At 40.7% G+C, this 11625-nt stretch overlaps 1 protein-coding gene across 3 annotated transcripts; it reads right to left on the minus strand.

Annotated features, from left to right (window-relative positions):
- Positions 1 to 667: 667 nt before the first annotated feature.
- On the minus strand, positions 668 to 10335 carry LOC139531871 (uncharacterized). 3 transcript variants are annotated; one of them, XM_071328794.1, is made up of 15 exons: positions 10284 to 10335; positions 10006 to 10163; positions 8844 to 8932; positions 8660 to 8727; positions 8515 to 8560; positions 8211 to 8263; positions 7667 to 7721; positions 7165 to 7299; positions 6832 to 6929; positions 6688 to 6736; positions 6485 to 6585; positions 6112 to 6198; positions 5876 to 5977; positions 5546 to 5665; positions 668 to 3287 (listed from the first exon to the last, which is right to left on the minus strand). In XM_071328794.1, exons 2-15 carry the CDS (start codon positions 10143 to 10145, stop codon positions 3237 to 3239), a joined length of 1194 nt encoding a protein of 397 aa, XP_071184895.1. In that variant the 5' UTR covers positions 10146 to 10163; positions 10284 to 10335; the 3' UTR covers positions 668 to 3236. The 3 variants fall into 3 exon arrangements, with proteins under 3 accessions (XP_071184895.1, XP_071184896.1, XP_071184897.1); XM_071328795.1 differs by lacking the exons at positions 7667 to 7721; positions 8515 to 8560; positions 10284 to 10335; XM_071328796.1 differs by lacking the exons at positions 7667 to 7721; positions 8515 to 8560; positions 10006 to 10163; positions 10284 to 10335 and having other exon boundaries at positions 8844 to 9942.
- Between the last annotated feature and the right edge of the window lie 1290 nt (positions 10336 to 11625).

The following is an 11625-nucleotide window of genomic DNA, read 5'->3' on the forward strand; positions in this document are numbered from 1 at the left end:
CGGAGATAGCGACTCGAAAGGCGCCTCTGTGATTTTCATCCATAAATTTGAAATGTTATGAACACAAAACTACATTTACGATTACTATGGGGATATTATTAAACAGATTAGTATTCTCCAAACTATGTTATACTCAAAGATGATTCCAAGAGACTACATTGATACATATGCTACTCAGAATAATAAAATATATGAACTTTGTGCTCCAATTGTCTATACTAGTAAATATGGATATATCAATAATTACTAAAAATATACAAGTAAATCAAGTAGCCTAAGAGCTAGACCTACTAAAACTTTCCAAAGAAAATGCTGATTGAATCAAATTCAACCTGCTGACAGTATTGATGTCTGTGCGTGCCCACTGTCCACCCACACTAACCAATACAACAGTAAGATCAGGATTTATGTCCAGAGTATCACAGTGACAGCTAGACACCTTTTCACAGCCACCTCTCGTGTTGATTAGGCAGGCTGCTGTTCATTGAAATTACAAACCTGGTAGCCTACAGTTTAATCACAGCTTCTTCCCTGCACTTTAGAATTCTCTCTATGTTAATTAGCCACCCACTGGAGGAAAATAATGCTGTCCCCACTGAAATTAAACCCAGTTGGCCTAAAAAACCATGGGACAGTTAAATATCCCAATGCCACAGCAACAGAACAGTGCAATTAGAGAGAGTGACTCACCCTCTTGGATTTTAATGTGCAAGCCAACCTGACAGCACCAACAGGAACAACCTATTCAATGTTATCAACTTTACCGTAATTAATTACCCTTACAGGAAGTTTGTGGATGACAATAAGGCATTAGAACATACATTTACTATGTATTAGACAATGATCAATCGGCTATATTTTATACAGATAAAAATACCTATAGTCGCATGTTATGTCATCATTGTAGTACATTGTATATACAAATGTTAGTGGCCACCTGAAGAGCAGCTTACTGTATCAGTGCTCGTTTGTGCATCGGTCCTCATGTTGAAAAGCTTTTTGTAAATACTATAGTTACACTTCCCATTGTTTCTTTGTGAATCATTCAACCCAAATATTAGGTCAGCATCAGAGGATAGATTTCCACATCACTTCACCTACAAAGCATTGACATTAAGACTTTCTCAATTCTTTCCACCCACTCTCTTTATCTGACAGGAGAGTTTTATTCCACTACAACTCTGGCTGCAATATATACAAAATTACTCATAGAAAATGGTTAAAAATATGATGAAAAAAAAGAAGAATTCTTTGACTGTAGGCAGACAGTATCTTATCGCTTCCGCGACCAGTTAGGAGATTTTTTGTGTACAATCTTATCTTTAGTGAGCCACTGTTTCTATTCATTATCTCACCATGATCTGTCAATTACCACTGTAGCATTTATGTGTGTGTATATACACTGCTCAAAAAAATAAAGGGGACACTAAAATAACACATCCTAGATCTGAATGAATGAAATATTCTTATTAAATACTTTCTTTACATAGTTGAATGTGCTGACAACAAAATCACACAAAAATTATCAATGGAAATCAAATTTATCAACCCATGGAGGTCTGGATTTGGAGTCACACTCAAAATTAAAGTGGAAAACCACACTACAGGCTGATCCAACTTTGATGTAATGTCCTTAAAACAAGTCAAAATGAGGCTCAGTAGTGTGTGTGGCCTCCACGTGCCTGTATGACCTCCCTACAACGCCTGGGCATGCTCCTGATGAGGTGGCGGATGGTCTCCTGAAGGATCTCCTCCCAGACCTGGACTAAAGCATCCGCCAACTCCTGGACAGTCTGTGGTGCAACGTGGCGTTGGTGGATGGAGCGAGACATGATGTCCCAGATGTGCTCAATTGGATTCAGGTCTGGGGAACGGGCGGGCCAGTCCATAGCATCAATGCCTTCCTCTTGCAGGAACTGCTGACACACTCCAGCCACATGAGGTCTAGCATTGTCTTGCATTAGGAGGAACCCAGGGCCAACCGCACCAGCATATGGTCTCACAAGGGGTCTGAGGATCTCATCTCGGTACCTAATGGCAGTCAGGCTACCTCTGGCGAGCACATGGAGGGCTGTGCGGCCCCCCAAAGAAATGCCACCGCCAAACCGGTCATGCTGGAGGATGTTGCAGGCAGCAGAACGTTCTCCACGGCGTCTCCAGACTCTGTCACGTCTGTCACATGTGCGTGTGAACCTGCTTTCATCTGTGAAGAGCACAGGGCGCCAGTGGCGAATTTGCCAATCTTGGTGTTCTCTGGTAAATGCCAAACGTCCTGCACGGTGTTGGGATGTAAGCACAACCCCCACCTGTGGACGTCGGGCCCTCATACCACCCTCATGGAGTCTGTTTCTGACCGTTTGAGCAGACACATGCACATTTGTGGCCTGCTGGAGGTCATTTTGCAGGGCTCTGGCAGTGCTCCTCCTTGCACAAAGGCGGAGGTAGCGGTCCTGCTGCTGGGTTGTTGCCCTCTTACGGCCTCCTCCACGTCTCCTGATGTACTGGCCTGTCTCCTGGTAGTGCCTCCATGCTCTGGACACTACGCTGACAGACACAGCAAACCTTCTTGCCACAGCTCGCATTGATGTGCCATCCTGGATGAGCTGCACTACCTGAGCCACTTGTGTGGGTTGTAGACTCCGTCTCATGCTACCACTAGAGTGAAAGCACCGCCAGCATTCAAAAGTGACCAAAACATCAGCCAGGAAGCATAGGAACTGAGAAGTGGTCTGTGGTCACCACCTGCAGAACCACTCCTTTATTGGGGGTGTCTTGCTAATTGCCTATAATTTCCACCTTCCACCTGTGAAATTTATTGTCAATCAGTGTTGCTTCCTAAGTGGACAGTTTGATTTCACAGAAGTGTGATTGACTTGGAGTTACATTGTGTTGTTTAAGTGTTCCCTTTATTTTTTTGAGCAGTGTATATATAAAACTGTTTATGTGCATCACTACCATCACAACTGATTTGAACACCATCAGAATGTGTAAAACCTTAGATCCAGAATTGTTTTGAGTGTGGTTATGCACGCATGGGAGTTTGAAACAGTAAATGAATCAATGGATACAAGTGCCAAGGAGTGCTGAAATCCAGCTAATCGATGACTTATCTACCACCTATGGGACAAAAGTCAGCAGAGTGTAGTGTTTTGGTCTACTACTGCGTTAGTTTAATGGGTTTATCAGTTGTCTGAGCTGAGCATCAATCGTCTGTTCTGGGGACCATAAAATGGCCGTCATTTGACATGCAGATGAAAAGGGATCCCGCTGAAGCCTTTACAGCGGAGCTGAGGAGAGAACAAAGACAGCATTCAGAGGTCCATCTATCCACCAAAACAGGGTTTAATTGGCACTATGAATCAGCATCCAGACTATGTTATGACCTCAAACAACGTGCTATTCAAAGTGCTCTGAACAAATTAGGGGAATCGTTCACAAACATTGGCACATTCTAAGATCTGATGACAGTATCTGTAATGTGTTTTCGGACCCTCCCTTGGTTGTATTCTCACGGGGCAGAAATCTCAGAGATCAATTAGTAAACACTGATTTAACACCCAAAAATACCCCCGCACAATGTCTATTTGTGCCTCTACCCGATGGAAACTACAAGTGTAATGGCTCTTACAAATGCAGATCCTTCAAACACCCTCAAACAGGGAAACAGATCCCAGTCAAAGGTGTTATCACGTACTGAACTCCACTAACGAAAATGATGTGGGTAAAACGAAGCGTGAATTATATGTAAGAATCTCAAAAGCACCATTAGGTGCAAAAACTCTACATACCCAGTTGCGGCCCACTTTTTGGAAGCAAACCACTCTATTTTGTCCCTTCATTATATCGGCATCGAACAAGTCCCCTTCCCTAGGAGAGGGGGTGACCTTGAAAATGTATTGTTAAAACGAGAGGCTGCCTGGATCTTTAATTTAAAGACCCTTGCTCCCGTCGGTCTCAACGTAGACTTTGATCTGAAGCCATTCTTGTGATTTTGCTATTCATTGTAAATGTTTGTAGGCCTATGTAGCCAAATTGTATCTATGATCGTATGTTATCCATTCATGCTTTTTAAATGTTCTATTTATATCTGTAAATTAACCAATATAATCAAGCCACACCCAGCCATGATTACAGACACCTGTGTGTCCCTTGAAACTATATAAACTAGTGACCCGCAGTGTTTCTCATTATACCCTGATGACGACAGCTTGTCTGTCGAAACGTTGGTTATTAAATTATTGCATCTGAGCTCCTAGAGTATTGCGGTTCTCCTGTTCTTTTTCAAATGACCTCAAACAAGACTTGCTTTAAGTCTGGGTAACTCCTGGTGCTATATCATCTATAATCAAAGTGTCACGTTTCACTGGCTTCTTTAAACCTCTAAATGTCTAAGGAGGAGGGGGGGATTGTGGAATTGTGTTGAGGTGGTGATTTAAAATGAGTTTGTAGCTCAAATGGTTCGGACACTACAGACAGAAGTTGGCACATCAGCGTTACCAACTTCAGATGAGTCACCATCGTGTTCGTGAGAGTCTCCCTTTTCCATAGAATAGAAAGGTCAAACCGTAGGCCAAACCGTTTCGTCAGGAGACCGACAGTTATACAGTGCATTCGGAAGGTATTCAGTTTTGTATTTGTAATACATTTGCAAAAAAATCCCAAAACCTGTTTTTGCTTTGTCATTATGGGCTGTGTGTCAAACCGTATTGATGAGGGGATTTTAAAAAAATAAAAAAAAATCATTTCAGAATAAGGCTAGAAAATATTTGAAAAAGTCAAGCAGTCTGAATACTTTCCGAATGCACTGTATAGTGGATATAATCTCGGATCCACAAATGGTCTTGAAGTAAGAGTGCTGGTCTAGGATGAGATCCCCCTTGTCCATATAATCTTATTAATTATGTAAAAAGGCTAAACTTATTCTCCCCTAAGAAAAAAATTAAAATAAATAAAACTGATTCTAGATTAGTGCTCCAACTCAGACATCTTGTGAATATGGGCCCTGAAACCTGTTAATAAAGGTTACCTGCTTCTATGTAGTGAATGGTAGTGGGGGAGACCGGGGAACAAAGTAACACGGGCACATAGTAACTAAATAACTCAAATTATAAATAACTTTGACGGCTGTTATTCAATGTGCTAATGTATCTACAGTACCTGCCTAGGAAATTTTGCTTAAATCCATAAATAATTGTTTTATTGACCCCCCCCCCAAAAAATGTGGTTGAATTCTAAATATTCTTGCTGGCTCTCTTTTTTGATTATTGACCTGCAGAACATTTCCCATGTATCTAATCATGTATCATTGTTATCAATAAAAATAGGTATTTTGATTGGTATAGTTGATGACAATAATTATTAAGACTCGGATTAGAGTTGTAATGGGGGTTAATTGTAACATTTGTTACAATTAAATCCTTACCTAAAATTCTAATCCTAACCCTGATCCTAACCCATATTATTTTCATACTAAGCAAAAGCCTAAAACTTTTACTTTGTTCCCTGGTCTCCTCTACTAAACATAAACGTCATGTTGATATGTTACCTGTTCCTGGGGTATCATTCCTGTGCAACTGAACTTGTTCCTTCTCACAGAGTCCAGGTGGTAGTTTGGGGCTCCGCTCCCTGGCATCCCCCAGGTGCAGAACTGCATTGTCTCGTTGTGCTGCCAACGACAAGGCGATTGAAGTGCAATCTGTCAATGTCCGTCCTTCCAATTGAGTCAATCACTATCAGTGACCATTGTTGTGTATAATTATTCCAAACAATCATGAAAAAATGAGGATCATGTGACTAAAAAAGGTGACAAGTTCCTGTCCGATCTCTATATAGAAGGTATGGGTAACATAGAATCATTATGCTTGCGATGACTCACAGTTTGTTCGGCGGTGGTAATCCTTCTCCTCTCCCTCGCTTTTTGTTGTCTCTTCTCCTCCACCTGCTGACACAGGTCTTTGTAGTAGTGCATCTTTCTTTCCTATAAGTTACAGCATATTGGTCATGGAGTATGGTTCAACATGAAAAAGAAAAACAGCAAAATTAGCATGATCTGCTCTTTTAACATGGACAAAAGCTTATTTTGGGGGGCACACCAATTTCTAAAGTGATTACCTCTCTGATGATGGCAGAATGCTTCCTGGTTACTACTGGTGGGATCCTGATGTCAGATCCTGGCTGAGAAGAGGTTGATGGTTTTCCCTAGATTAAAGATGTCAATATATTTTGTTATGGCAGAGCCTATCCTATGTGGTCCACATATGGATAAGCATAGCATGTTGGATGATTGAGTCAAATGTAGAGCAACACTGGCCTCCTGTGTTTAATTGAAGCTAGTACATGTACCACTACTGGCTCATTATCAATGATGTCAGTAAAAAATGCCAACGGCTATATAAATGTTGCTTAGTTTATTCAGGACTGTAAAACTTTAATGACATTCTCACTATATCAATACCAACATAATATCAATAAAGGGTTCTGATACCTTTGTGAGTCTGGATGAATAAGCAAATGAATCCGTTTTGTTGCTTCCATCAATGTTGGTTAGACTTGCATTGCCTTTCAGCATCAGTAAAGGCCTACCGACTAAAGTGGGAACAAGAACACAGAAGTTACAGTTTACAAATTGGGTATGTCCAGTGTGTTTCTTTGTACATTAAAACACAGGGAATTAGTATAGGATCTTACCATGATCTTTTCTGATCACCGTCATCTGATAAATTGATTGTTCCCTTCTCTGAAAAAGAAGGTAAATACAGGTTACCACTGTACCATTGTGTGTGTGTGTGTGTGTGTGTGTGAACATCATCTCAGTTACAGTATATTACTCACCTGGCTGTTCCTAGATGTGGATACATTGAAGCCCTTCTGTACTGGGAAGGGGGCTGGTCTAACACATTGGCTTAGATTGGAACCACACCTTGAAACATCTGAAATGTGGCATCATTTTATTAATTTAATCTATAGTACAAAGCATGTGAAATAAAAAAGATCATACTACTATACTTATATACAAATATATTTTCTGGTATTAATCCTGAACGCCTGTGACCGATTATGACTGAATAGGGCCCCAAGCCTTTCCAATAGATGCTATCCTATCTGTCTCTTTGTTGTAGCGTTCAATACATTTGATTTCCAAATCCCACTATCAGGCTGACTCACCAGGCTTTTTGTCTTTCATGTCCGTGACTGTGTTGTCAAACACATGCTTGGTTTTCCTGTACAGTATGTCCCCCAGGCTTTCCGTAGGGGAGAACAGCGAGAAAGGAGGTCCTGATCTTCTGCAGAGCCTTCGCACTGCAAAACACAGGAAGTGACAGAGGACCATGACACAAACCAGGTGGCTTCACAGAGGAAACCTCCATTAAGACACTCCATCATCATGATAGTACCAAAACACAGACATCATGGGATGACTCAATGGGAGGCAGATATTTCATAAAAATGATCTATGATCAAGGATTATTTGTAATTATACTGATTAAACGACACCAGCCTGGGGACGACCCATCTTCAACCTCCCTTAGTGTCATTTATCATAATCAATGTTTGAGACTCAGATCTCTTGAAACTAAGTTATGTCATCAATGTGATTGATGATAACGCATACCTCCATTTGTAACAGTAATGTTTAAATGACTAATAATAATAATAATGATCTCACTTCTGTCCCTGAGGAATGCAGCCTCATATCCCTCACTGAAAGGCTTTAGTGGTAACTGAAAGCAGATAGCGTAAACACAGTGAACCACAGCGGCCCTAACAGCAAGGGCTTTCAGTAGGTTTTGAGAAATCTCAACTGCAGTACTTGGCTAGAGCCTATCTACATCAAGCAAGAACATGAAACAGAAAGTATGGCATAACCTTAGGTAACGAGCAAGTTTTTTAACGTATTATAACATACAACATTCATGCTGAAATTTCAGAGAAAATACAAGGGAAAAGAGTGTATAATGACGTACGGGTGGTAATTATGGGCACTTGTCCTTGATTCAGACAGTACGTTGCAGAGGAGGCTGGAGGGAGGAGTTATACGAGGACGGCTCATTGAAGTGGCAGCAATGGGAAAAAACGGAACGTATCAAACACATTAAACATATGTAAATCACATGTTTGACTCTGTTCCATTCACTCCATTCCAGTCATTACAATAAGCCAGATCTCCTATAGCTCCTACCACCAGCCTCCTCTGGTACATTGTGACTCACCAGTATCTTGGCCTGATCTTTCATCCTTGTCTGTGTTTCTGGTACACTCATCCCTTATAAAATAAAACGTCATGCTTTTTCAAATGCCAACATTTACAGTATACTGTAGGAGAGCAGTTCAAATTGTAAAAGTTATAGGCCAAGTACTGCAGACTGGCATTCTGAGGACATAAGCTAGTTCTTTCTTTGACTGAAAACAAAACAAGCGTCAGTCTGTTTAGGTAGTTCTTAGTTGGCATGAGAGATTATAGGTAGTTGTTGATGTAACAGAACATCATGATTATGTCTACAGTGTACACTGTACCTTTATCACTTTGGAGCTGAATATATTCTTTTGGTGACTCACATTTCTGAAATTCAAATCAATTATATTTATGTATATGTTTTAATTGTTCAATTAATTCTATATTTCTGTGTCTGCGTCATGGGAGGTCCTTGTTCTTGTTTACCGTTCTTGAGGTCTCCTTTTTATGAACTGGTAACTCTGGGAGTTTTGCCCCCATGACTGACATCCATTCTAAACACAGAAGCAAACAGACTGTAATTGAGAGAAGTGTCAATAACTGATACATTACTTCCACTGCCTATTATCTGTTATGCTAGTTGTATTGTACAGAGTGAAATAATTATTACCTTCTGTGACTTCTGGTTTTGTTGTATGTTCAGCGATTCCCTCTGTATCATCATAGTCATCACCATCATTATAATCCAAGGTCACAGTCCTGAAAGAAGTCTCTTGATTCTTAATGCCGCGTTCAAAACAACTGGAAACTCGGAATTATCCAACTTCCCGAGCGTTCAAGAAAAAAATAGTTTTGAACAATCCAAGTGAACTGGGGTAGTTTTCTCGAGCTCTGACTTCCTGACCTGAAGATCACTGACGTCATGATATGACATCGTTCCTCCCGAGTTCCCAGTTGTCTTGAAAGCACCAGTTCATGGCCTATGTTGGCCAATCACTGTAAGTACTAGCATGAGAAGGGGATAGCTGCAGCCCAATATGGCGGCCAGAGACTGGGTGTATTGGTCTGACTTTCTGTCAGCGAGTGCAGATATTTGTGGAAACATGACTGTGTATGAATGCGCATCGAAATTAATTTGAGGACGTTTGGGAAACTCAGAATGGTGGTGTCGTGAAATAACTCAGGCAGTGGAAAAACATTGCATGTAAATGCACGTATCTTAACATGCTTTCATGTTGTAAACATTTTACATGTATCCCATTCCATTGCAATTGTATAAGCTAGTGTAAGCAATGCCATTATTAAACTTGTCGATGCCCCATTTCTAAACACAAGGGCAGACATGGGTTGCGTGCCTGGCCGTAGTTGATGACCAATTTACGAAGTGAGCTTCCCGGGAAAATTGCCTACACTGATACCCGTCTGATACTACTAGCACGTTACAAAATCAGGAGATTACAATTAGGTTACCCTGAAGGCAGATCTTCATGTTTCGTCACGATTGCTTTAATATAAGTTAGAGGTGTGTAGGTGAAAATTATTGAGACTAAACAATACTGTTCATGGCACTTAGTACAAGGGGAACAATTTGCCATGTTCGCTTTCATAAAAGTTTGAGTTGTATGTGATTAAAAAATGCTTTAGCATCCTCCATGCACTTCCTGGAAAGCGACTGAACAAAATAGGCTACTCTAAACAGTGGCACTGGCAAAAACCCTGTTCAATCAAAATGTATTATTCCCATTTCTTTCGACACGCCTACTACTCCGAGACCAGTCCGGGACGCTGCTACCTATACTTAACTAGCATGCCAATAAACGGGAAGTACTCACCTGCGCAGCACAGATTCACTCCCTTTGCGGTGTCCAGGAGTGTGGCTGCTCCTCATACTGGCTCCGCGTGTTGACACACTCACCCTCCCTTGGTCCGTCTCACCAGTGAGACAGAAGAACTCCTTTGCGACACTTTTCATCTCCACACTTCGCCTGCCCTTCATCCAGTGCACAGACAACATTTTAATGGTCAATCAGCACTAAAAGGCATCACGTGCATTCACAGATGAATCAGTTGCCATAGAGAATCTAACCAAAATTCCCCAAAATGCACTCACATGTAGATTGTAGGATCAGGCCAAGAGTCACAAACGAAATTGCAAAATCAAGTCGGTTTCTAAACAAGGAAGTGGTTACGGGTGTGGCTAGGGAATGACCAGGGTGGACCCCACAGCCTATACACATCTCAACCATGGAACCTTGTGGTTTACGAAATTAACATTATACGTTTATTGTCAACCAAATTCAAGTCATAGATTTGACTATCGAAATAACTCTTCACTTCTTGAAATTAACTCTGTCGGTCTATTCTTTCTTACATAACTTTATTTTGTCTTTATTTTATTTAGGGTGATGATTTAACATGGGCAGTGGAATAAACATCACTCCAAGTGGTTTCCTACAATATGAATGAGGGAAGCATAGAATGACATTGCCTGCCCTACAGTACGCAATCCCCATGCATGTGGAATAAATACACACCACAATTGATGGACACTGCATTTCCTGAGTAGGATTGAACTGGTCACTTTCCGGAGTCTCCATACTTTCCCCTTGATGGTAGATCTGATGTAGGCCAACTTTTGAAACAAACCAAATCATGAGAAGTAATTCAGTAGCCTACAGCATTAATCAAGGTGATATATCATTGATTTATGACAATAAATCAAAATGCAGGCAGACTGCTTAACTATAGTGGTCATAATAAACATATTTGAGAGCTTCTTCATTAGATAAAACAACTCAAATAAAATCATTTAAATTCATACAGTCAATACTTACAAGAACTGATCTTATATAACACTCGCACATAAAATAATAATTTTGGACCGCAGACGACTCAGATGATAGAAACCGATCAGAAATGGGAATTTGGGAGAAAGCGACAAAGATGGTGTCGCGAATGGCGCTAAATTGATATAGAACATTGCGAACATCTACTTTATCATTACGTCATAAATGCCGAATGCCATGACAACGCGCGTCTGATTTCTTCATCAAGTAGGCCTAAACTGCGCACTGCTTTCATTCATGTTTTCCTCGTTTCTGTGACAGTAGCCTACTGGTTGTATCCACGAGGGGTCAGTGCACAACCACTGATTTCCCTCAGGTTGAGAACCCGTTTTAGCAAAGTCGATGTACGAAAATGTAATAGTATACTAAACAACGCTCTTGAAGCGAGGATGCAAGTGTAATAGATTAGAAAATAGCCAACTGTGTCTTAAAGGCTACAGACATTCAAATCCTTTACTGCAGCACGAAACAGATAGCCTATTGGTATTGATTGCATAGGGTCATAAGCTCCACACGATTCAAGTCCAAACTACTAACAATAAAGGCTTACGTCAAATAATCATCACTTTATTACCCTAAGAGAAGCCATTTCAATCTAATAGCAAT

Source organism: Salvelinus alpinus, chromosome 10, assembly GCF_045679555.1.
Source record: "Salvelinus alpinus chromosome 10, SLU_Salpinus.1, whole genome shotgun sequence".
NCBI classification, from domain to species: Eukaryota; Metazoa; Chordata; class Actinopteri; order Salmoniformes; family Salmonidae; genus Salvelinus; species Salvelinus alpinus.

Excerpts from the sequence above, each read along its gene's own strand:
- LOC139531871 (XM_071328794.1), bottom strand. The coding sequence starts at position 10,145 with ATGAAAAGTGTCGCAAAGGAGTTCTTCTGTCTCACTGGTGAGACGGAC. Across the intron at positions 7,300-7,666 it reads TGCATTCCTCAGGGACAGAA|TGCGAAGGCTCTGCAGAAGA; the intron begins GTGAGATCATTA and ends TGTGTTTTGCAG. Across the intron at positions 5,666-5,875 it reads TTACCACCGCCGAACAAACT|CACAACGAGACAATGCAGTT; the intron begins GTGAGTCATCGC and ends TGTCGTTGGCAG.